We start from the raw sequence: 25739 nt of genomic DNA, 5'->3' as shown, positions 1-25739 counted from the left end.
GTTAATGATGAATGAATTACTTACGTATTACTGTGTTTAAAGGAGTTTATTGAAAAGTCTTACAGTGCTTATGGAAAATAAAACAATGAAAAGGTGAGCCAAATATATTTGAATAAATACACAATAAGGTTAATTTTGGGCATGATAACTGCCTGGATGAAAAGTAAGAGCCACTTAAAAGACAAATGCATACATATACCAATGTAATAATACTGCCTTATTCATGAGCAACTGTGAGTGGCTATATACGCAGCACCATCTAGTGGTCATTGTTCAAATATACTAGTCCAGCACACTAGCAGGGTTTCCCAAACTCAGTCATGGGGCCCTCCCTCCCCTGGGTGCACGTTTTGGTTTTGCCAAAAGCTTGATGATGAGCTAGTTATTTCAATCAGCTGTGTAGTCCTAGGGCAAAAAAGTAAACGTGCACCCAGAGGGGACCTCAGGACCGAGTTTGGGAAACCCTGCTCTATAGCACTTCAAGTACAGGTGTAGGATCTGAATTTGATCACTCTTTTGTTGATGAGAATTTTCCTGCATCGCAGGAAATGCAGATGAGCTTTGTGATTTACATAAATTCACTGAAAACCCACACTAACACACGGTTGTATTAACAGTATTGCACTTTTCATGTAGCCTACTTTAGACCAGATTATGGACTAAACATTATTTTGCTGTGACAATATAAGTCAAATTAAGATCCTACACCTGTATAGCTCAATCCATTTAAAATAACTGCCCTGTTCCTACAATGCAGGAACCTCAACATTGAATCCATGAATGACTGACAAAGTGACAGAAAGGCTTTTTAAAGTTTCACTTCATGGCAGGAGAGCACATGAAATAAAAAGGATGTTTTGTATACAGACAGGGAGGGGAAAGCAGGGCGTCGTCACATATGGGAACAAAGACAGAATGGGCGGTACAGGATAAGACAGAGTGATGGTGGAAGTGGAGGGGGGTTGGGTGAAGGGGGTCACAGGAGTTGTAAGGGTCACAGGCTTTGACAGCACGGTAGTTTGTTTTTCTGCCCATCGGTTGTGGGGGGGACACTGACGTCCACTACATTGTTGCCTGGAGACTCGTCATGTGCTGATCTGTCAGCTATCTGCTTTTGTGATACGATTCTGTAGATTTCTGAAGGAAAAGGAAGAGACAGTTACTGAAAAGAAAATGTGCCAATAATACATAATTTATAGACTAGCTAGTTTCCAGTAATGTGAGGTGTGTCGTGGATCCCTCTTCTTACCTGTGAGGATGTTCTTGAATGCGTCTTCCACATTGGTGGAATCCAAAGCTGATGTTTCAATAAATGATAGCGTATTCTTCTCTGAGGGAGAAAAAGAGAAAATATTGAATTGAGACAAACATGGGTGGCTTTTTAACCATCTCTATCCCCAGAGTGAGCTGTCTCCTCCAGTGGTATTGTTGCAGTGGTTGTTGTTTACCTGCAAAAGCACAAGCCTCGTCTGTGGGCACTGCCCTGAGGTGGCGCAGGTCACTCTTGTTGCCCACCAGCATGATAACGATGTTGTTATCAGCATGATCCCGGAGCTCCTTCAGCCAGCGCTCCACATTTTCATAGGTGAGATGCTTGGCGATGTCATACACTAGGAGAGCCCCCACTGCCCCACGGTAGTACCTGATTGGGACAGAGCAAGGAGAACAGGATGTCAAAGGTTGTAGGACTAAGACAGAGAAGTACTTCATAACAGTTTCTATGGTTCATGGCAGGTTTCAGAGGGGCGTTATGAGCACATTATAACAAATGTATTATAAAGTTGTTGATTGCTTGGTACATTTCGTTACTCCACTCACGCTGAGGTGATGGCCCTGTAACGCTCCTGTCCAGCTGTATCCCAGATCTGGGCCTTTATCGTCTTGCCATCCACCTGAATGCTGCGGGTGGCAAACTCCACACCGATGGTGCTTTTGCTCTCCAGGTTGAACTCATTCCGTGTGAAACGGGACAGCAGGTTACTCTTCCCCACACCAGAGTCTCCGATCAGCACCACTGGCAACAAAACACACAGACAACATTAGCACTGCAATGAAAGGCTGCCATTGTATGTGCAGTTCAGTACAGTCAAAAATATGAGATCACATATAGTACAGTAAACCAATTACAGGTATACAAAGTGGATGACTTATCATAACCTATGAGGTTTGCATGTCTGACTTTTTTTAAAGCTTTGGAAAGACAATATTTTCATTGATTGAATACTGCTGAAGACTGAGACAACAGAAAAACACTCAGAAATAAAGTGGTTATATGAGTACAAAGTGCTGCTCTGCCTCTTCAGAGGGGGAAAAGGATTTGACCTTTGTCCTTCTGGAGTCATGGTGCAGGAAGCTGAGAACCTGCTCCTGCTGGGAACCCTGAGTTGACACTTTTCAGAGGGCCTCTCTTCCTATCGTCACCTTCAGTCATTCTCCCTTGGAAATCCTCTTTGTTCTCACACTGCCCCTTTTTCACATTTTCTGTTATGTTTGAAGTGTCATTTGGAATGTATTTTATAGACTGCTGTACACTAAATTAGATTGGGTAACGGGTGAGGTGTGCTTCTGTGGGATTGATTTGAAACACAACATCTAACAGTAGCTCATCAGTAGGGTTATAAATTGGTATCTGTAAGATTTTGACAAATGTGTTTTCTTGTGTTATATTGAGTGGAATAGATTATGGAATGGTCAGAGCGTCAGACTATCAAGAGGGTGACCCACTGGGAACTTCCTTCCTGCTCATTATCCCATCCTTATCTGATACAATTAGGGCAGTATTTTATGGGCATGTTCAGCTATTATTGATCATAACGTAAGTCACATTATAATGTAAACAACTGTTTATGATTGAGTATGTATATTAGGCTAATTCTGTATGAGTATTAGGTCTACCTATAAATCATTGCAGGCTAATTGTAGGCTACAACTAGTTAAAAATGACTGTGAATCATTTCAGATTTGACCCTTTGGTACACTTGTTTGAAGGATCCTCCTAGCTATATTAATTGTATAAAACCCGACATGTTGCTGGCTATAAACCAGGACCTTTGAGAATGATGGTATTGGTGTTATAAAGCAACCTAAGAAAACCTCTGTTGTTAGCTAAGTTAGAGCTGTGCATTGCTCTACACAATGCGACAAACCCATTATACTCAGCATTGTATTTAGCAAGCCACCAGATCAGATGGAGGCTATCAATTCCTAATCTATCTGGACATTCTTAAGCGATCTGTTAGAATAAAATACATTGTGGGAGCTTCACAAGGTACCTTCATAATTGATAGAATGTGACACAAATCATATTTGTTGTAGCTACCACCAAGAGGCAGCTGGCTACAGCTAGATTGATAGTTATTTTACCTTTGAACAAGAAATCGTATTCATCATCTCTGTTGCCCATGTCTTAAAAATAGTCCGATTCCGATTTAATTGCGATATATTCTTGGTCTAGCGTTTCTGAAGTTAGTTGCAGTATTTTCTCTATAACCCAATGTGTGAAACAATGCGCTGGTTTTTCAGTCCCCGACTGACTGCAGGAACACGGAATCTTCCTGACTCTGCAGAAGGGGAGGAGTTCACTGGCGCCCATGTAAACTACAATATTCATGACATTCATTACAGTATTTGTATTTTATTAGGGATCCCCATTAGCAAATGCCTACTCTTACTGGGGTCCAAACGCATCAAGACACTTACATTACACAAAATATTAGACAGTAGCAAATGTGTTAATGTTAATTGTTTACCTTTATTTAACTAGGCAAGTCAGTTAAGAACAAATTATTATTTTCAATGACGGCCTTGGAACGACAGATTGGTACCTCGCTCGGGGATTTGAACTTGCAACCTTTCGGTTACTAGTCGAACGCTCTGACCACTAGGCTACCCTGCCGCCCCAGGGCGTATGTAGTACAGTACAAAAAAAATGTACTTTGATTCTGAGCGGTCGTCGGTCGCAGAGCCAAATTCCCAGCATGCTTCACTCTCCTGGGCAACCCAGTGAATAAATAGAAACGGGTGTATTCTTCCGCCATTTCACCAACGTTAGCTTGTTAACTAGCAGCCCGTCGCTCCAAAGTAATACGTTAAAACAGTTATTTATTCGATACTGCTAAAGTGAAGCAACACTGCCAAATTTCGGCAATATTTTATCAGCGTTGGTGAGGTATTCTATTGACCAAAAACTAATTCCGTAACAAAACAGGATTAGCTAACTGCGCAAGAAGATGTCGACCGAGGCCGCTGCTCCGGAGAAACCAGGCCAGGGGTAACGTTTTTATTTATTTCATTAATTATTTTTTGGGGCTGGCTGCTAGCTACCTAGTAACCTTTCTTTACATTTTCCGATCGCCAAGGTTTCGTATATTTTTTAATCTGTATTGTTTTGAGACGTTAACAGCTAAATTGATACCTATCTAGTTAATCACTAAAATAGCTAAACAATGGATTCTGCTTGCTATGTTAGCCACAATGTGAGCTGCGTGCACCAGTACACCACACCGCATGAGATTAGCGAATTAGCTAGCCTGCTAACGTTACCTAACTTGTCTTCTCCCTCCATTTTTTTGTTTAGTACGCCATCACTTGCTATTTTGGTTAACTAAGCTCGTGTACCGGCCAACTATTCACAAAATACGGAATAACGTTAGCTAGCTATTGTTAACGTTATGATATATCGCGTGTCTGAAAATGGGAGAAAGTGAAGTTAGCAAACGTTAATACAAATTGGCTTGTAATATGGGAGTCTTAGTCTTAGCCAAACTTTGGATTGGTGTAGCTTCTTCCGGTAACTAAGCATTTGTATTAGTTAACATTTAGCTATATTAAACGATCTGTAAACAAAGTAATAGCTAGTAACATACATGCCTAAAGTTAGTTGCAGAACGAAGCTAGCTAGTAAATTACAACAAATGTTAGTTTTATTTATTTTTTATTTCGCCTTTATTTAACCAGGTAGGCAAGTTGAGAACAAGTTCTCATTTACAATTGCGACCTGGCCAAGATAAAGCAAAGCAATTCGACACATACAACAACAGAGTTACACATGGAGTAAAACAAACATAGTCAATAATACAATAGGAAAATAAGTCTGTATACAATGTGAGCAAGTGAGGTGAGATGAGGGAGTTAAAGGCAAAAAAAGGCATGGTGGCGAAGTAAATACAATATAGCAAGTAAAACACTGGAATGATAGTTACCCTTTTGTACTGCAGTCTAGAAATGTAACGTTTACTTGGCCAAGTGTTTTTTTGTTAGTGGACGTTAACCTTTTTTCACCATCAGACTGACGTATTATCGTTACTCCATTAATCACTTCCCGGTCTTTTTTCCCAAAGGGAAATTAACGGCAAGGTCAAGCATGAACCCAGTGTCAGGAAGGAAAGGCCCCAGAAGCGCGGCGGTGGTCGCTTTGAACCCTATGGAAACCCATCAAAGAGATACCGTGTGTTTGTCAGCAACATTCCATATGATGTGAAATGGCAGGCACTCAAAGACCTAATGAAAGAAAAAGGTATGGTGTTAAGTTAGCTCCGTTATAGATATGGAGTCCATCAAGGCTAATAAAACCTCCCATAACAGGTCATTTGCGTTGAACCACTTCACCTTGTTCACTGGAAGGCATCTGGCAAATCTGTAAAGGGCCTAGGTTGCAATTCATAGCTATGAGGTTCTTGGTATACAGACTATGGGAGTGGCCTTTCCATGGATTGGCCTGCGTTCTAAGTCTTGGATGGTTTAGATTTCAGAATAGTTCTCTGTGATTTCTGCCTTCGGCTAGTCATTTTTATAGTGCTGTGAATAGCATTATGAATTTGTACTTCATTTTGGAGTCCTTGATCGCTGCAGCTACACTTGCTTGAACAATGGGAATATACAAACTAAAGGGAGGTCTTCAAATTAAGTACAGGGCTTATAGTGTATGGGCCATCAATTGCACTGTTGTGTTGGGTCTTGTGGTTTGTGTGTGTATATAGCTGAAAAGGGAAAACCGTCTGCATTGCCTTGAGACATACTGAATTTCTCTCAGGTGCCCATACTACAATTATTAAAGCTGGTCTTATGTTCTTTGCGTTATCATTTTCTTGGAAATTATGTCAAAATAAGAATTGTTTAATTGGTTCTATTTAATGTTAATTTGCAGCATGGGCTAGTTGTCCTCAACTTCTTCTTGTCTTCAAATTGAGTCCTGCAACAAAAGGAACGGTGTATTTATCGAAGTTTAAGTGGTGGTTTACATGGCTTTGGCAAAGCTATAATATATGTTAGCACTAATGTAATAAATAGCACCTGCTTTTAATCATGATAAAGCATGGGTGTTCTGAGAGGTTACCAATGCCTTTCAGAAACAGTTTTTAGTGTTTGGATATAATAATTGAATGTGGCGTTAAATTGCATTCTCTTTTTTAGGTTTGTCGTTTCCGCAGATCTCCATGTTGTACCAATTACAGATGTGTGCTTGGGATTTCTTGGGGTACAGGTCTACAAAATGAAGCAGCTTCTCACGGCTGTCCTTGTTTCAGCTGAGGATTGGTTCCTGTCCATTTATGGCGCACTCATTGTTGTCCCTCTGTTAGTTAAAAACACATTTGGACACTGTTGTGCCTCTCCAGGTCCAATGTATGTACAGCTTTCCAAAAATGTCAATGTTCTTCAGACATTGGCGTTAGTTGAGTTGGTACAATTTAGTTTTTAGTGTAGTTTATGTTCAAAGGTGCGTCTGAACAGTTGTATCAGTCAGTGGTTCCAAATACATTTAACAAGGAACATGGATTTTGGAAGGGTGGCCTCGTGGTTTCAAATAACTCTGCAAACTTAACTGTCATTCTGTCAACTTTATCCTCACTTCGAAAATGGTTCCTTTATGATAACTCATCCGATTTAGATGTTGTTAGCTATTTGACGATTGTTCTCTATAATCTATTGCTCTTGGTGTTTGGGGACTCTACAAGGACAGGCTAAGAAGTCATTTTAAGATACAGTAAGAGCTTGTCTTTTGTAGACCTGTACCAGAATTGAGGTGCTGGGGGGGAGGCTCTGGAGTAGCAGGCCGAGCTCACGGTCACCAACCGCTTGTCTGCTCTAAACCCCCATTGTTTTCTCGGCTTCTCTCCCCTGGTGTGTGTCGTCTGGAATCTGATTTGTAGTGGGTGAGGTAACGTACGTGGAACACTTAATGGACGGAGAAGGCAAATCGAGGGTAAGTGCAATAGACGAACCTGTGTTTGTCAGCTTGAGTTATCTTTTCTTTCATTGTGGGGGATGTTCAAACCTGGATGAGTTTTGATGAACGTGTCAAGTGGGTGACACTGGACAGAACATGGTGCAGTCTGTGGCACTGAAAAGGTCATCTTGGTGTCTGATTGGGAATTCGGGTTTCTGTAGCCAATCCCATGTGATTGCAGTAGCTGGGAAAGTCCCCTTTTGCGGTGGATTTGTTCATCTGGGACTTGATGTAAAATGGGGCACAGCCCCCCAAGAGGTTGTAACATGGCTGTTACATGTAATAGATTTGAATCCATGTAATTGTTTATGTGGAACAGATATTTCCTTCAAAGGAGTGTATTTTGTCTGTGGGACTTCTGCCTTTGTGTACAATGTTTAGGGTTTAGATTCACCAGACAACCTCTGTATTTGCTATATTGTCTGGTGACCAGCTTTTAAGCGGTCTAATAATTTTGAAAGAGTAATTGACTGTTCAAGGCTAAAACCAAACAAGTGAGTAGAATGTGTTTGGCCCTGTTATTGAATATGTATGAAGGTCATTCGATGCCTTTCATAAGAGTAATTCAGGCCCCTGAATACCATTGTTCTCTACTGTGCCACAACTGATTACTAACTTGAATGTTGTTTTTCTACTTCAATGATGCTGTTGTGTGGCCTTCAATCAACCAAGGGTTGCGCGTGAGTATTTTCATCGTTCTGTCTTCATTCTAATAGGTGTCTGAAGGTTATTCTAAGTTCCTGGTGTTCATCACAATGTTTGTGTGAACAGGGTTGTTGAGTTCAGGACTGAGGAACTGATGAAGAAGGCTGTGGAGAAGGTCAACAAGCACAACCTGAATGGGCGGCCCCTGAAGGTCAAAGAGGTGAGCAGTCTTTTTTTTAAAAGATGCTACTGGCACTTGTTACCACCAGAAGAACAAAATCTACCACTAAGCCTTTTTTCCCTATTTAGTGATATTGTCCATGTCTCTCTTCCTCAGGACCCAGATGGTGTGATTGCCCAGAGGGACGCCCACAGGTCCCAGGGTGGTGGTGGACCCCCCGGTGGCCATGGTGGAATGAACATGGGCATGGATCGCATGAACATGGAGCGAATGAACATGGACCGCATGGGCCCAGGACCGGGTGCCCCACCCATGGTCAACATCCCCCCCAGCCTCATGAACAACTCCAACATCCCCAATGAGATCATCCACGGGCTGCAGGCTGGCAAGATTGGAAGCACCGTCTTTGTAGCTAACGTCAGTTGGAGATTGTAGTCTGTCTATATAGTGTATGCCCAATATACATTGTTTTTTGATATCATTTGAAATTATGATATTGCAAGTATTTTAACCAAGTCAACACCATGTTTTGTTTCCAGCTGGACTACAAGGTTGGCTGGAAGAAGCTGAAGGAGGTGTTTGGCATGGCAGGTGTGGTGGTGCGTACTGACATCCTGGAGGACAAAGATGGGAATAGCAGGGGCATGGGCACCGTCACCTTTGACATGCCTATTGAAGCTGTCCAAGCCGTCAGTATGTTCAACGGTCAACTGCTTTTCAACCGGGTCATGCATGTCAAGCTCGTAAGCAACATATTAGATTGTGCACACACTACTATTAACAAATGTTATATTCCTTGTACACATTTTTGAATGTATTTTAACTGATGTTTGTTGCTTGTTGGATATTTCAGGATGAGAAGTCCTTGCCAAAAGGAGACTTTGCACCACCTGAGAGACCCCCAGCACTACCCCGTACGTACAATGCCGCCCCCCCCCCCCCCGAAATGTGAAGATAAGTCAATGGAAATACTCTGTCCAACACATTTTGAGTATGTTCAAGGCTAGCTTCCACATAATCTTCAATAGAAGGGTCGGTTGTGTTTCTTTCTCTCAATCGTCCATTTCTTTTCCCTCAGGTGGCCTTAGTGGCATCGGGCTGGGACTTGGGCCTGGTGGCCAACCCATCGATGCCACCGCACTGAACAGAGGAGGTGGAGGAATGGGCAACATGGGACCTGGGGGTAAGGAGCTGTCTTTGTGATCCTCTGCAGTGGACTTTTCATTTGGCTTGGTTCAGTCACTCACTGTTTGTTTGGTTTGTAGGCATGGATGGCATGGGCTTTGGTGGTGGCATGGGTAGAATGGGAGGTATGTACTTTTTGTACTGCGTCCATTGAATGGGTATAGTTTAACATATTTTTGCATGGTGTTTTTCCTGCCCTTTTCCCCCTAATACACTATTGTAGATTTAACTTTCTTGCCATAATTTTCTCCCAGGAATGGATAACTTTGGTGGAATGAACAACATGGAGCGTTTCGGACCATCTGGAATGGGCAGGATGAATGGTAAGGAAATTAAATTCACACAACACAAATTCACGTGTTTGTGAAACATTAGTTCGTCTTCTAATAGTTTAATCTCTTGCGTTGTCAGAGATGGACCGTGGGCTTGGTGGCTCTTTTGACCGGGAGTTTGGTCGAAATGATATGGGCATGTCTCGCAATAATTTTGGAGAATCCTTTGAAAGAGGAATGGGTTAGTACTTTTAGGATTTGCGCAATTCTTCCTAACACGTACATGCCTGACGCTGATTTCTCACAGGACCTAAAATGTCTCACTAGTTTTTCCTTGACTTACAGGTAGCTCACTGGGCATGGACCGCATGAGCTCTGGCATGGATCGCTTGGGTGGTGGAATGGACCGTCTGGGTGGAATGGAGCGCATGGGGATGGAGAGGATGGACCGCGTGTCTGATCTGGACAGGCTAGGGGGGTCTGGCTTTGACAGGATGGGCTCTGGGCTGGACCGGCTGGGGCCCAGTATGGACAGGCTTGGTTCTGGGCTGGACCGTATGAGCTCCAGCGTGGACCGCCTGGGCCCAGCTGGATTTGACCGCCTGGGCCCGTCCAGTTTGGAACGTATGCCTGCTGGCCTGGACTTCGCCTCTCCCATGGGCATGTCGGACCGCATGGAGAGGATGGGAACCAACTTTGACCGCATGGGGTCTGCCGGCATCGACCGCTTCCCGACCACCGGGCTTGACCGCATGGGCTCCACTATGGACCGCATGGGCGCTGTTGGTGTTGGAGGCCAGTTTGACCGGCCAGCTGAGATGGAGCGTGGGGGCTTTGGAGGAAATGGCTTTGGGGGGGCCGGAGGTCCTGGAGCCAACGCCAGGAAGGGCTGTCAGATCTTTGTCAGAAATGTAAGCTTCTCTATAGAAATAATGATCAACTGTCCCCAAAACGTGTGGTTGGAGTGTATTTAGAATATGTATTTTATTAAGACTCATCTTGAAGGTTGTATTCAACACAGACCATTGTAAACTAATTGATTTGACTCTTTGTAGCTGCCCTTTGACTTCACCTGGAAAATGCTGAAGGATAACTTCAATACATGCGGTAGGAACATAATCCACTCATTTCATTAATGTGGGGACTTCCTTGCGCACAAACTTATCAGAAATGTAATTTGACAGAATTGAGAAGCATGCAAATGGAATGTTTAAGTTCATTAGGTAATGACACAGTGGAAGTCTTTCTGACCCAAAATTCAATTGGAACTTCAGCCAAAATATTTCTAACTGCTTCAATGTGCTTTCTACTGTAGGTATTGTCCAATATGCTGACATCAAGATGGAGAATGGTAAGTCCAAGGGCTGTGGCGTGGTTCGCTTTGACAACCCGGAGACTGCAGAGAGAGCCTGTCGCACCATGAATGGCTACAGGCTGAATGGAAGAGAGATCGATGTCAGAATCGACAGAAATGCGTAAACGTCCAGTGTCATTATGGCCCTGATATTTGCCGCCCTGTATCGACCTTTCCACATTTCTTGTTTGTTAGGCAATTGTAACTGCGCAAGTGTATTTTTAGTTAGTTCTCATCCCTGCATAATTTGTGACCAAATTTAAATTTCTTTATATTTTACCTGTAATGCTTCACTTCATTGCCTTTGTTCTATAAGGTGTTTTGATAATAAATATCAACATTGGAATTTTGTTTTCTGTCTTCCTTGCCACTGACATGTAAAGTTGTGAGAATGACACAAATATTAATTTCCACAAAGTTTGATGCTTCAGTGTCTTTAGCTATTTGTCAGATGTTACTATGGAATACTGAAGTATAATTACAAGCATTTCATAAGTGTCAAAGGCTTTTATTGACAATTACATGAAGTTGATGCCAAGAGTCAATATTTGCAGTGTTGATCTTTCTTTTTCAAGACCTCTGCAATCCACCCTGGCATGCTGTCAATTAACTTCTGGGCCACATCCTGACTGATGGCAGCCCATTCTTGTATAATCAATGCTTGGAGTTTGTCAGAATTTGTGGGTTTTTGTTTGGCCACCCGCCTCTTGATTGACCAAGTTTTCAATGGGATTAAGGTCTGGGGAGTTTCCTGGCCATGGACCCAAAATATCAATGTTTTGTTCCCCGAGCCACTTAGTTATCACTTTTGCCTTGTGGCAAGGTGCGCCATCATGCTGGAAAAGGAATTGTTCATCACCAAACTGTTCTTGGATGGTTGGAAGAAGTTGCTCTTGGGGGATGTGTTGGTACCATTCTTTATTCATGGCTGTGTTCTTAGGCAAAATTGTGAGTGAGCCCACTCCCTTGGCTGAGAAGCATCCCCACACATGAATGGTCTCAGGATGCTTTACTGTTGGCATGACACAGGACTGATGGTAGTGTTCACCTTGTTTTCTCCGGACAAGCTTTTTTTCCGGATGCCCCAAACAATCGGAAAAAGGGATTCATCAGAGAAAATGACTACCCCAGTCCTACAGCTGTCCAATCCCTGTACCTTTTGCAGAATATCAGTCTGTCCCTGATTTTTTAATTATTATTTTTTTCCTGGAGAGAAGTGGCTCTTTGCTGCCCTTCTTGACACCAGGCCATCCTCAAAGTCTTTGCCTCACTGTGCGTGCAGATGCACTCACACCTGCCTGCTGCCATTCCTGCGCTTGCTGGACTGCTGTTTTCATCTCTCTAGAGACCGCAGGAGCAGTAGAGATACTCTGAATGATCGGCTATGAAAAGCCAACTGACATGTACTCCTGAGGTGCTGACCTGTTGCACCCTCTACAACCACTGTGATTATTATCTGACCCTGCTGGTCATCTATGAACATTTGAACATCTTGGCCATGTTATAATCTTCACCCGGCACAGCCAGAATAAATTTGATTGTTCAGAGAAGACTGCGTGAATCAGGCCTTCACGGCTCCATTTGCTGCAAAGAAACCACTACTAAAGGACACCAATAAGAAGAGACTTGCTTGGGCCAAGACACATGAGCAATAGACATTGCTGTGTATTTGTGAGACGCAGAGTAGGTGAATGGATGATCTCTGCATGTGTGGTTCCTACCGTGACGCATGGAGGAGGTGTGTCAGTATATATATACGTGCTCGTAGTTCGTCTATTTTATTATCCAATGATTGTACGTTGGCTAATAGGACCAATGCTAAAGGCAGATTACACACTCACCGGCGGATTCCTACAAGGCACCCAGACCTACGTCCCCGATATCTCCGTCTCTTTCTCCTGTGAATGATGGGGATAAGGGCCTTGTCTGGAGTAAATCCTTCACGTCCGACTCGTTAAAGAAAAAATCTTCATGTGCGATGTGAGTAATCGCTGTCCTGATATCTAGAGGCTCTTTAAGGTCATAAGAGACCGTGGCAGAGACATGTACAAAATAAGTTACAAATAATGCGAAAAAACAATAGTACAATAGTAATAGGTTAGGGGACCGTAAAATGGCAGCCATTATATATCCAACACCACCATCATTAAGTTTGCCGACAACACAACAGTGGTCGGCCTGATCACCTACAACGATGAGACAGCCTATAGGGAGGAAGTCAGAGACCTGGCAGTGTGGTGCCTGAATAACAACCTCTCCCTCAACGTGATCAAGACAAAAGAGATGATCATGGACAACAGGAAAAGGAGAGCCGAGCACGCCCCCCTACAGAGGGTAGTGCGTACGGCCTAGTACATCACTAGGGCCAAGCTTCCTGCCATCCAGGACCTCTATCGGTGTCAGAGGAAGGCCCTAAATATTGCCAAAGACTACAGTTACCCTGGTCATAGACTTCTCTCTGCTTAACAGCTTCTACCCCCAAGCCATAAGCCACTTTACACCTCTACCAACATGTACATATTATCTCAACTAACCTGTGCCCCCCGCACATTGACTCTGTACCGGTACCCCCTGTATATTACCTCGTTACTGTTATTTTATTATTTATTCTTTACTTAATTTTATTTTAGTAAATACTTTCTTAACACTTATTTATTTTAAAACGGCATTGTTGGTTAAGGGCTTGTAAGTAAGCATTTCACTGTCAGGTCTACACCTGGCGCATGTGACTAATAACATTTGATTTGATACCGACAACACAAACACACATTCACACTCATCATTTGCTGCTGCTGCTACTGTTCTTTATTTTACTCTCATTATATTATCTTATGCCTAGTCACTTTACCCTGACTTCTTGTACATACTGACCTTCAATACCTCGTACCTCTGCACATTGATCTGGTACTGGTACTCCCTGATTATTGCTTCATTCTTGTGTATTTTATTTTATTCCTCTTGTGTTACAGTTTTAAACTCTACATTGTTGGGAAGGGCTCCTAAGCAAGCATTTCACTATTTATTTAAATGTTTTATTTAACCTTTATTTAACTTGGCAAGTCAGTTAAAATTATTATTTACAATGACGGCCTACCCCTGCCAAACTCTAACCCGGACAACGCTGGGCCAACTGTGCGCTGCTCAATGGGACTCCCAATCACGACAGGCTGTGATACAGCCTGTAATTGAACCTGGGTTTGTAGTGACGCCTCTACCACTGAGATGCAGTACCTTAGACCGCTGCACCACTCTACACCATTCAGTACGTGGAAAATTACATTTGATTGATTTGATTTAACCACCACTTATTTTTTATTCAGCATAAGGACCAGCGTTGAAAACCCACTGATACTTGCATTACCTATGTTTTCGCTTCTTTTTTGTGTTGACTGTGGCCCTGGGTTCTGTAAATTTGTTTTAATAATTTCCCAGGTTTCACCGTCTTCGGTTTCTATTTAAACTGAGGAATCGGATCCTTAGTTGGTGCTACTGCCACCTCCTGGTCTGGAAATGGTTTTTGAAAAGATAAATATATTTTTGTAACGATGATGCGTGAATCTACATCTGTAACAAAGTTGGTGCTTTTATCACAAATCTAAGGATGTATTTCTTGCTTACCTGCCACACCACGGCGGTATATGAACAACACACAAGCGTCCATGGCTAAATGGCCCACCTTCAGGCTCCTCCTCCACATACACGTCAGAAGGTCATCATCGGAAAAGGTCACATGCAATGCAAGCTATTGTCCCTGTTGACTCATCAGTAGGAAAGATTTGTTTCTCTTTTGGCCCATTCAACAACAGAGCGATACGAACCTTGTTTCAGCAGGATGTTGTATCTATACCTTATGTCATGCCTTATTGGAATGGATTTATTGATAATATCTGTTGGGAAAAAGTTTGGATGTTGCCACACACATACCTACTGGTTAACAAAATTAAAGAGGTTTTCTTTAAAATTATTCATAAATATTACCCTGCCAACCACTATATGAAGAAGTTTAAGGAAAACATAAATTCAAATTGCTCCTTTTGTAATGACCACCCAGAAACAGTGTTGCATCTTTTTTGGCATTGTATACATGTAAGAAAACTGTGGCAAGACATCAGTAGATTTATAATTGAACACATTTATGAAGATTTTACACTATTGTGGAGAGATGTACTGCTTGGATTCTTTACATACGATAAAAATAAGCTGCAACATTTTTATGTAATTCATTTCATTATTCTTTTGGCCAAATTTCATATACACAAATGTAAATTTACTAACAAAAAAACATTTTCTTACCCTACAAAAATAAATTTAACTGTATTTTAAGACTATTAAATTCTCTACTAACAAAAAAGCTGTTAGAATTTTAAGTGTATGTATGTCCCTTAAGGTCCTTGTGTAATTGTAATGTGATATTTGTACCCCCTAGCTCGATTATATATAATGGACAATCTATATATACTTGTGTTCCCTTATGCACTTTATGTATTGATTTGTTGTTAATAAATAAAAAAATATATAATAATAAATAAAAAAAACATGCAATGCAAGCAAGATGTCGGCTTCCTTGTGTTTGTGTTACCAGGTCATTTTCACTGCGTAATAGCAACCACTGGCTCCGTTTTTTTATTGTCACTGCATAAACCAAGTAAGTCTAATGATCAGGAGGGAATGTGCAGAATTAACCCATTGATTAGGTAGCTTATCATAACAGCCCATGCATTTCCTCTTAGGCCTGCTGTATGTGCTCACACAGGGTATGGAGAGTGTGAAGAAGGAGATTGATGATCTTAATCAGTGGGCCCTACCGGGCCCCCAAGACACTACGGAAGAGGAGCGACTTTCCATCCAAGGCTGCAGAAAATGAGAACAAGGTCTTCGAGGCTAATGAGTACGTGCTGCCAGTCTCCCAGTATCGCTAAATCTCTAGATCATTACTCAAGTAGAACTGTGTTCAATAACACAACACATTTTTCAGTGCCCAAATTTTTGGGTGTAAATTGGTAGACAGCCACAGCGAAATGCAGTTCTAGTCTAGATAACTGTTTACTTTCTGCTGTACTATGTCTGGTGGCATGTGCGTGAGCAGTGATCTGTTTTCTAGGGAGGCCATGGGAGTGGTACGCACATTGGAAGGACTTCAAGGACAACAATATGGTCTTCAACAGTGAGCATGTCTCTCTTATCATTTTTTTTTTTTTCACCTGTCTGGTGTCTTTAGTTTTCATTGACGTCTCTAAGTATCACCCTTCTGAATCATAATGTAGGATGATATGTTATGATGAGTACAGAACTATTCCTTTAAAATATACACTCATCGGCCAGTTTATTAGGTACACCACCCGTTCACGAAAATGTACAGCGACGCAAACTAGTCACCTTTCGGTGAAATTCGCTGTTTTAAATCCAAAAAACGTGTTTTGTGTAGATCCGATGAAAAAAAAAAAAATTGGGGGGAGGGGTTGGATAACTACTGGCTGTAAGCGAACGAGTGATGCGCGTTTGTAGCAATACTGGCTGTATCCAAGGCTCAGCCAATCGTTTACGTAACAGAATTCAGCGCAACACGTGACCTGAAGAAAGAAGAGGCAACCAATTTAATAGTTATAGGGCACACTATAACATCACACATCAGGGCACACTCTGGAAAGGAAGCTTGCCAGTTACAGCAGCGCGTCCCCTGACCGATAACAAAGTGGCAACGTTAGGTGAGAAGCCTGACCACGGAGACGGGGGTGAGTGCAAAAAAAAAATGTCGCCTTTTTGGCCCTCACCAGTTTACATCCCTGAATGTATCGCTCCAACAAAGAGTGAGTAACATGGCCGTGGCTTGCTATATAAAGCAGGCAGACGGGCATCGAGGCATTCAGTTACTGTTCGATTGAACTTTAGAATGGGTAAAACTAGTGAGGTAAGTGAACTCTGGGTGTGGAATAATTGTCAGTATCTCAGAAACGGCTGGGCTTTTCATGCACAACAGTGTCTAGAGTTTCCATAGAATGGTGTGACAATGGGGCCACAAACAGACAACTAACGGTGCAGCACAACAGTGGTGTGCAGAACAGCATCTCGGATTCTTGTCACGGATGTGCTATTGCAGCAGACGACCACAACGGGTTCTACTTCTGTCAGCTAAAAACAAGACGCGTCTCCAGTGGGCACGTGACCTCCAACACTACACAATTGAGCAGTGGAAAAACATTGCCTGGTCCGAATAAATCCTGGTTCCTGTTGTGTCATGCTGATGGCAGAGTCAGGATTTGGCGTAAGCAGCATAAGTCCATGGACCCATCCTGCCTGGTGTCAATGGTACAAGCTGGTGGCGGTGGTGTACTGCCGTCCAATCTCTAGCAGCTGCGTGATGTCAGCATGGACCAACATTCCTGTGGAAAGTTTCCGACTTGTAGAATCCATGCCCAGAGGCATTCGGGCTATTCTGGAGGCAAAGGGGGGTCCGACCAGGTACTAGATGGAGGTGTAAACTGGCTGGTGAGCTTTTATCAAAACATTTTTAATGAATGTCTGCTGCTGTAATATGTTTGTCCAGTAGATGGGGCTAAGTGCAAGTGTAAAACTACCAATCAGTGGCTTAATGCTGTGACTCAGGCTCTGTGGGAACCATGCTCATATACAGTGGCTTGTTGCTCTGAGGTGCAGGTGCGTTTGTAAACTTGAACACGTGTCATTTACTTTTGACTATACCTTGAAGATTAATTTTTGTTAATTGCCAAATTCGAACTATCGTCATGTTTGCTAGTCAGAAATGTCCGGTCTCCAAAATCAGTCTTTAAGGGATCTAAACCTAGCCCTGGAGTTGTTTGTGGGGTCAGCAGCAAGGTGTATATGAGGAAACCCTCTGCTAGCTGATTGACTGCTATACCAGTCTGGTGAACACTGTCCTGCTTCTATTAACCTTGTTAATCTTAGAGCTAATGGCCCCAATACTAACGAGCAGCAGGTAATGGGAGGCCAGGGACTACCAAGGGATAAGGTATGAGAGGCTGGGGACTAGCTGCCTTGAAAACAGTGTTTCTGTCTTAGGTTTACACCAGTCATCCTCAATAGGTGGACAGCGGAACGGTAACAATACGAGCTTGTGCAGGCCAGTCAAGTTCTTCCATACCGATCTCGGCAAATGTATTTCTGTATGGACCTCGCTTTGTGCACGCGAGCATTGTCATGCTGAAACATGAAAGGGCCTTTCCCAAACTATTGCCACAAAGTTGGAAGCACAGAGTCATCTAGAATGTCAATGTATACTGTAGCGTTAAGATTCCCCTTCACCCGAACCATGAAAAACAGCCTCAGACCATTATTCCTCCTCAACCAAACTTTACAGTTGGCACTATGCATTCGGGCAGGTAGCGTTTTCCTGGCATCCGCCAAACACAGATTAGTCCGTTGGACTGCCAGATGGTGAAGCTTGATTCATCACTCCAGAGAATGCATTTCCACTGCTCCAGAGTCCAATGGCGGCGAGCTTTACACTACTCCTGCTGATGCTTGCCATTACGCATGGTGATCTTAGGCTTGTGTGAGGCTGCTCGGCCATGGAAAACAATTTTATGAAGCTCCCGATGAACAGTTCTTGTGCTGACGTTGCTTCCAGAGGCAGTTTGGAACTCGGTAGTGAGTGTCGCAACCAGCGCTTCAGTACTCAGTGGCACTGTTCTGTGAGCTTGTGTGGCCTACCACTTCCCGGCTGAGCCGTTGTTGCTCCTAGACGTTTCCACTTCACAATAACAGCACTTGCAGTTGACCAGAGCAGCTATAGCAGGGTAGAAATTTAACAAACTGACTTGTTGGAAAAGTGGCAACCTATGATTGTGCCACGTTGAAAGTCACCACTCTTCAGTAAGGCCATTCTACTGCCAATGTTTGTCAATGAAGATTGCATGGCTGTGTGCTTGATTTTATACTCCTGTCAGCAACAGGTGTGGCTGAAATAGCCCAATTCACAAATTATAAGAGGTATCCTCTTACTTTTGTGTATATATACAGTACCAGTCAAAAGTTTGGACACACCTACTCATTCTAGGGTTTTTCTTTATTTTTACTTTTTTTAAAAACTTTTTTAGATTAGGGCCTAATGAATTCATTTAAAATTGACTTATGAACTATAGCACAGTAAAATCATCAGAATTATTTCATGTTATGTTTACATTGATTTGATGTAAAAAAAATCAAAATAAAAAAATCACACACACACCATTCAAAAGTTTGGACACCTACTCATTCAAGGGTTTTTCATTTTTACTATTTTCTACATTGTAGAATAATAGTGAAGGCATCAAAACTATGAAATAATACATATGGAATCATGTAGTAACCAAGAAAGTGTTAAAGAAATCTAAATATGTTATATTTGAGATTCTTCAAAGTAGCCACCCTATGCCTTGACAGCTTTGCACTCTTGGCATTCTGTCATACAGCTTCATGGAGGTAGTGCCCTGGAATGCATTTCAATCAACAGGTGTGCCTTGTTCATTTGTGGAATTTATTTCCTTAATGTGTTTGAGCCAAATCAGTTGTGTTGTGACAAGGTAGGGGTGGTATACAGAAATTTGGTAAAAGACCAAGTCCATATTTTGGCAAGAAAGCTCAAATAAGCAAAGAGAAATGACAGTCCATCATTAGTTTAAGACATGAAGGTCAGTCAATCTGGAACATTTTATGAACTTTGAAAGTTTCTTCCAGTGCAGTCGCAAAAACCATCAAGCGCTATGATGAAACTGGCTCTCTTGAGGACCGCCACAAGAATGGAAGACCCAGAGTTACCTCTGCTGCAGAGGATATGTTCATTAGTTACCAGCCTCAGAAAATAAATGCTTCAGAGTTCAAGTAACAGACACATCTCAACATTAACTGTTCAGAGGAGACTGCGTGAATCAGGCCTTCATGGTCAATTTGCAGCAAAGAAACCACTACTAAGGACATCAGTAAGAAGAGACTTGCTTGGTCCAAGAAACACGAGCAATGGACATTAGACCGGTGGAAATCTGTCCTTTGGTCTAATGAGTCCAAATTTGAGATTTTTGGTTCCAATCGCTGTGTCTTTGTGAGAGAGTAGGTGAACGGATGATCTCTGCATGTGTGGTTCCCACCGTGAAGCATGGAGGAGGTGTGATGGTGCTTTGCTGGTGACACTTTCAGTGATTTTATTTAGATTTCAAGGCGATACACCATCACACCTGGTTTGACCTTAGTCCCACTATCATTCGTTTTTCAACAGGATAATCAAATCAATTGTATTTTTATAGCCCTTTTTACATCAGCTGATATCTCAGTGCTGTACAGAAACCCAGCCTAAAACCCCAAACAGCAAGCAATGCAGGTATAGAAGCACGATGGCTAGGAAAAACTCCCTAGAAAAACCGAGGAAGAAACCTAGAGGAATCAGGCTATGAGGGGTGGCCAGTCCTCTTCTGGCTGTGCTGGGTGGAGATTATAACAGAACATGGCCAAGATGTTCATAAATGACCAGCATGGTCAAATAATAATAATCACAGTAATTGTCGAGGGTGCAACAAGTCAGCACCTCAGGAGTAAATGTCAGTTGGCTTTTCATAGCCGATCATTAAGAGTATCTCTACTGCTCCTGCTCTCTAGAAAGTTGAAAACAGCAGGTCTGGGACAGGTAGCACATCCGGTGAACAGGTCAGGGTTCCATAGCCGCAGGCAGAACAGTTAACTGGAGCAGCAGCACGGCCAGGTGGACTGGGGACAGCAAGGAGTCATCATGCCAGGTAGTCCTGAGGCATGGTCCTAGGGCTCAGGTCCTCCGAGAGAGAAAGAGAGAGCATACTTAAATTCACACAGGACACCGGATAAGACCGGAGAAGTACTCCAGATATAACAGACTGACCCTAGCCCCCCGACACATAAACTACTGCAGCATAATGACCCTACACACCTCCAGGCTGTATAAGAGCTATTTGACCAAGATAGAGAGTGATGGAGTGCCATATCAGATGACCTCAATCCAATTTGAGATGGTTTTATGATGAGTTGGACCGCAGAGTGAAGGAAAAGCAGCCAACAAGTGCTCCGCATACAGTGGGGAGAACAAGTATTTGATACACTGCCGATTTTGCAGGTTTTCCTACTTACAAAGCATGTAGAGGTCTGTAATTTATATCATAGGTACACTTCAACTGTGAGAGACGGAATCTAAAACAAAAATCCAGAAAATCACGTTGTATGATTTTTAAGTAATTCATTTGCATTTTATTGCATGACATAAGTATTTGATACATCAGAAAAGCAGAACTTAATATTTGGTACAGAAACCTACCAACCAGTAAGAACCAAAAGGTTGATCTTGCAACCTTTTGGTTACTAGCCCAACGCTCTAACCACTAGGCTACCTGCCGCCCCTATAAAATACAATTGTGTTCATTGTCTGTAGCTTATACCTGTCCATACCATAACTCCATCGCCACCATGGGGCACTCTGTTCACAACGTTGACATCAGCAACATGCTCGCCCACACGACAACATACACCTGGTCTGCAGTTGTGAGGCTGTTTTGGATGTACTGCCTAATTCCCTAAAACGACGTTTGAGAAATTAACATATTTTCAATCAACAGCTCTGGGGGACATTCCAATTGCATGCTCCCTCAACTTGAGACATTTGTGGCGTTGTGACAACTGCACATTTTAGTGGCCTTTTGTTTTCCCTAGCACAAGGTGCACCTGTGTCCATGATCATGCTGTCTAATCAGCTTCTTGATATGACACCTGTCAGGTGGATGGATTATCTTGGCAATGGAGAAATGCGAGAGAATCTTTTTGTTATCTGGGGTCTTTTTATTTCAGCTCATGGACATGGAAGCAACATTTGTTGCGTTTTTATATTTTTGTTTAGTATTTGAGTACCCCTGGTTTACACTGTAGCCTTATACATGGAACAAGCAATTGAGTATTACCAAAGAAACAGTGCTGACAAAATGTTTCTGACTGGTGAAAAGGAGCTATGAATGATATACAGTAATGACATTGTGAAAAGTCAATAGAAATGCTGTGGTATTGACTTTCGTTTTGTAGCATCAGTCACAACCCAGTCATCAATCACACAGCAGAGCTGTGGTGTACATTGACCCACAGCTCAGTCCCCATGTTTGATCCATTTGGTCCAACTCGATGTCCTGGCTTTGAGGAAATACTGTACTTATGCTGAGTCCAACCCCCCCCCCCCCCCCCCCACCCTGTAACCCTTTGTGTGATGTTGATGCACTGTGACTAAATGACTTACTCTGCCCTTTCATCTCAAAGAACCCTGGGAAGAGGATGAAGTATGATGAAAGCGAGAATGCCCTCAGAGCGTCTCGTGCCGTCACAGATAAAATGACCGACGTCCTAGGTAACCTATTGACTTCTCCATACCACCCACCCCAATCACATCAGCCTTTGGTAGGTGGGCTCTGTCTTTTGTTCTTGTCTAACTTGTGTGTGTCTGTTCAGGTGGGCTCTTCTCCAAGACAGAGATGTCAGAGGTGCTGACAGAGATTCTGAAGGTGGACCCGTTGTTCGACAAGGATGTCTTCCTCAAGCAGTGTGAATTTGACATCATACCCAACGTACTGGAGGTGAAGAAAGATATTTCCTCTGACATTGATGTGGTACAAATCGTGATGAAGGTATACAGGAAGAACACAGGTTGTTCTTTTCGAGCTGAAGACACTTGGGAATGAACCCTTCCATGTATGTCACTGCAGTTAAATGTTTCGGTCCGCAACCTTCAACATTAGTCTCATTTAAATCAGGTAAATATCCAGATGAATTGTAAAATCAATGGAGCACTTTCTTTACTGTCCAGATACATTTTATTGCCATTTTTGTCTATCTGCAGTGTCTCATGAGGTGTGGATATCACTGTACCTACCTGCCTTACCTGTCTCTCTGTGTGTCTGTCTGTAGGCCATGATCCGAGGGGAGCTCGAGGTGCTGAAGGACTGGTGTTATGAAGCCGTAAGCACTTTTATTCACCAATGATCGGCTAGTCATTTGTACACCAGCAGAAGATTAATTGATTATTTTGAAGTACTGTAAATGGTGACCTGTACATTTTTTTTCCTGCCGTTGCTGTTTGCCACACCTCTGTCTTGTTCATAGACGTACAGCCAGCTGGCCCACCCCATCCAACAGGCCAAGGCTATGGGCCTGCAGTTCCACTCTAAGATCCTGGACATAGACAACATTGATGTGAGTTAATCTTTGCAATAAACACTTCCTGTTATTGGTTTATGGGATGTTCTTTTCTAATAGTGTCTTTTTATCGTGTTTTCTCAGCTAGCCATGGGGAAGATGATGGAGCAGGGTCAAGTGCTGATCATCACCTTCCAGGCCCAGCTGGTCATGGTGATCCGCAACACTAAAGGCGACGTGATAGGAGACCCTGTGATTAGAATACACCCTCCATCTCTACTCTGGAAATAAGGATTGCATTGTAAAAGTATTAAAACAGGGATATTTTTGTCTCTTAGCTTGTCCAATCAGACAAGGCAATGTTTCAGACCCAGGGTGCATTTCAATAGTCTAAAGTGGCTTCCTCGTCTTTCAATGGAGCCCTGCTGACTGTCATCCAGGCTCCACATGAAAGCATCCAGGGCCCGTTAGAACCATTGTAGGAGCATCGTTCAATTTCTGAGCTGTTTCCCAAAACCATCGCTATTAACGCTGCACTTGAATATGTTCATAATCTAACACCTGCCCCAGACCACTCGTAGAACAGCTAAGTGCGTTGAAGCTGCACTTCAATATGTTCATAATCTAACACCTGCCCCAGACCACTCGTAGAACAGCTAAGTGCGTTGTTGGATGCTTTTTTGTTGCCCTCCCACATGACTTTATACACAGAAGATCTCCGCTAAACATAGAAACACATGGTTCATCTGTCTCTCTGTGACCACCAATAACCTCAGAACAAAGTTGACTACAAATACAAAGTTACCAATGTCTTGGCAATTGATACAAACAAGCGATATATAAAGATGCTTCAAATGAAAACCGAGACGACTGCATTAATATAAAGAGTATAGGCTATAGGCCTATTTCAATCATATTGGAATACATTTTAATGTTCAAGCTATTTTTCTGTTTTGCTACTTGTAGGCTGTCTGTATTTTGTCTCTATACACCGAGTATACCAAACATCAGGAACATCTTCCTAATAATGGATGGGCAGCCGCAGGAAGCTGGCAACCCCTCAGTCTGGTGCAGGGCACTGCCAGGGGATTTATGGAGGCTGGGCTGTTATGTCCTGTACTGTTGATGAGACAACTTTTGTTGCCCTTTGTCTCTGGTCTGAGAACAGGCTAGCCAGGGTTGTACAGTGTACACTTTGTCTCTGGTCTGAGAGAACAGGCTAGCCAGGGTTGTACAGTGTACACTTTCAACACACGTTCCAAAGGATTGAAAATGGATTTCATTTGTGCAATTTGCCAATCCCTCTGATCGTAATTATGTGTTTGCCTGTCTGTGTTTGTCAACAGGACAAGGTGCTGAGGATGATGTATGTATGGGCCCTGTGTCGAGACCAGGAGGAGCTCAACCTTTATGCAGCCTGGAGACTCCTGGACATCTCTGCCTCCAGCACTGAACAGGTCCTCTGATAGGCCCACACACACGGCTGGAAGACCGAGGAGGAGAGGGGAGGCAGGCTGGATAGGGGAACATGGAATTACCACAGGGACATGAACAAGCAGTACTGGCTTTGTCAGCAACCCAGCGATCTCCTCCCCTAACATGGCTTTGGGTGGCCTGCTGTGGACTGCCTCGTCTGGCTGTCCCTCATGGACCAGACTGGTGGTGTTCACAGACCAGGATAGAGGAGACCCAGACTGGATGAACCTGTGTTTCCACCAGGATGACAGTGGAGGCAGTAGACCACTCAAGCAGTGTCTGGCTGTCTCACACCATGGTTTGATAAGTTGATACTGTCCTCCTCCTCTCCTAGACTTCATTATGTTCACGAGAGGATGAAGTGAAGGGTGTCTTTAATGCCTTTGTCGAATCCCTTCCCAGTTTGGGGAGGACATCTTGGATGCCATGTGGTCCGCCAATGCCCGAGACCAGGGATGGGGAAACTTTGGTGGGGGCCACAGAAAATCTGAACTCCTCATGCAAGTCTACGTACCCACATCTATACCCACACAAGAAGTCAGAGCCAGTTCATTTCCTGCAATTCTACATAGTTTGCCATTGGGCAGAGATACATTTTTTTAAACAGATTTTTTTAATGATATCTGAGTGACTAACAAAATCAATGGGGGCCTCCCCGGTCGGTAGATAGTCTATCACCCAGCTATGTAAACAAATTTACCAATCCAAAAAATGTTAGGTAAGATGGGCTAATTGAGTTACTGTCTGACATAGCAAGAGAAACTGCTGCACAACAAATTTTTGAAATTGCACTTTGTGCATTGTACTATTCTAACTCAACAGTAAATTGAGACCCCCAACTGAGATTCCTAAAAAAATGGTGTTTATTTATACATCTACTCATTCAAGGGTTTTTCTTTATTTTTATTATTTCCTACATTGTAAAACTATGAAATAACACACATGGAATCCTGTAGTAACCAAATAAATATATTTAGGATTTTTCAAAGTAGCCACCCTTTGCCTTGACAGCTTTGCACACTCTTGGCATTCTCTCAACCAGCTTCATCTGGAATGCTTTTCCAAAACTCTTGAAGGAGTTCCCACATAGCCTTTGTTGGCTAATTTTCCTTCACTCTGCGGTCCAACTCATCCCAAACCATTTAATTTGGGTTGAGGTCAAGTGATTGTGCAGGCCAGGTTATCTGATGCAGCACTCCACTCTCCTTCTTGGTCAAATAGCCCTTACACAGCCCGGAGGTGTGTTTTGGGTCA

The 25739-nt window shown here is 42.9% G+C and overlaps 2 protein-coding genes and 1 pseudogene across 4 annotated transcripts; 2 read left to right on the top strand and 1 right to left on the bottom strand.

The window, feature by feature from the left end:
• Window positions 1–637: 637 nt before the first annotated feature.
• On the bottom strand, window positions 638–14578 carry LOC120053779 (ras-related protein Rab-11B-like). Of its 2 annotated transcripts, none has more exons than XM_039001025.1 (5): window positions 14481–14578; window positions 1819–2014; window positions 1449–1642; window positions 1250–1330; window positions 638–1137 (listed from the first exon to the last, which is right to left on the bottom strand). In XM_039001025.1, exons 1-5 carry the CDS (start codon window positions 14557–14559, stop codon window positions 995–997), a joined length of 693 nt encoding a protein of 230 aa, XP_038856953.1. In that variant the 5' UTR covers window positions 14560–14578; the 3' UTR covers window positions 638–994. The 2 variants fall into 2 exon arrangements, with proteins under 2 accessions (XP_038856953.1, XP_038856954.1); XM_039001026.1 differs by lacking the exon at window positions 14481–14578 and adding an exon at window positions 3364–3541.
• LOC120053778 (heterogeneous nuclear ribonucleoprotein M-like) lies at window positions 4013–11208 on the top strand. 2 transcript variants are annotated; one of them, XM_039001023.1, is made up of 15 exons: window positions 4013–4270; window positions 5340–5515; window positions 7149–7201; window positions 7898–7905; window positions 7997–8090; window positions 8208–8468; window positions 8591–8794; window positions 8905–8965; window positions 9130–9234; window positions 9317–9361; window positions 9491–9559; window positions 9648–9749; window positions 9854–10419; window positions 10564–10615; window positions 10824–11208. In XM_039001023.1, the coding sequence occupies exons 1-15, from the start codon at window positions 4230–4232 to the stop codon at window positions 10985–10987; spliced, it is 2001 nt and encodes a 666-aa protein (XP_038856951.1). In that variant the 5' UTR covers window positions 4013–4229; the 3' UTR covers window positions 10988–11208. The 2 variants fall into 2 exon arrangements, with proteins under 2 accessions (XP_038856951.1, XP_038856952.1); XM_039001024.1 differs by lacking the exons at window positions 4013–4270; window positions 7149–7201 and having other exon boundaries at window positions 5408–5515.
• A 998-nt stretch (window positions 14579–15576) lies between the features above and the next one.
• LOC120053177 lies at window positions 15577–24475 on the top strand (annotated as a pseudogene).
• The last annotated feature ends 1264 nt before the right edge of the window (window positions 24476–25739 follow it).

Source organism: Salvelinus namaycush, chromosome 9 (assembly GCF_016432855.1).
Source record: "Salvelinus namaycush isolate Seneca chromosome 9, SaNama_1.0, whole genome shotgun sequence".
NCBI classification, from domain to species: domain Eukaryota; kingdom Metazoa; phylum Chordata; class Actinopteri; order Salmoniformes; family Salmonidae; genus Salvelinus; species Salvelinus namaycush.
Note: the sequence above shows the minus strand (reverse complement) of the source record. Positions and strands in the feature narration are given on the sequence as shown.

Bases quoted from the DNA above. Each gene is read 5' to 3' on its own strand.
- LOC120053778 (XM_039001023.1), top strand. From the start codon at position 4,230: ATGTCGACCGAGGCCGCTGCTCCGGAGAAACCAGGCCAGGG. The intron at 9,362-9,490 runs GTATGTACTTTT...ATTTTCTCCCAG, and splicing joins TGGCATGGGTAGAATGGGAG to GAATGGATAACTTTGGTGGA. The intron at 10,616-10,823 runs GTAGGAACATAA...TTTCTACTGTAG, and splicing joins GGATAACTTCAATACATGCG to GTATTGTCCAATATGCTGAC.
- LOC120053779 (XM_039001025.1), bottom strand. From the start codon at position 14,559: ATGTGGAGGAGGAGCCTGAAGGTGGGCCATTTAGCCATGGACGCTTGT. The intron at 1,643-1,818 runs GTGAGTGGAGTA...TGTCCCAATCAG, and splicing joins TACAGGGCCATCACCTCAGC to GTACTACCGTGGGGCAGTGG. The intron at 1,138-1,249 runs GTAAGAAGAGGG...CTTTTCCTTCAG, and splicing joins ATTCAAGAACATCCTCACAG to AAATCTACAGAATCGTATCA.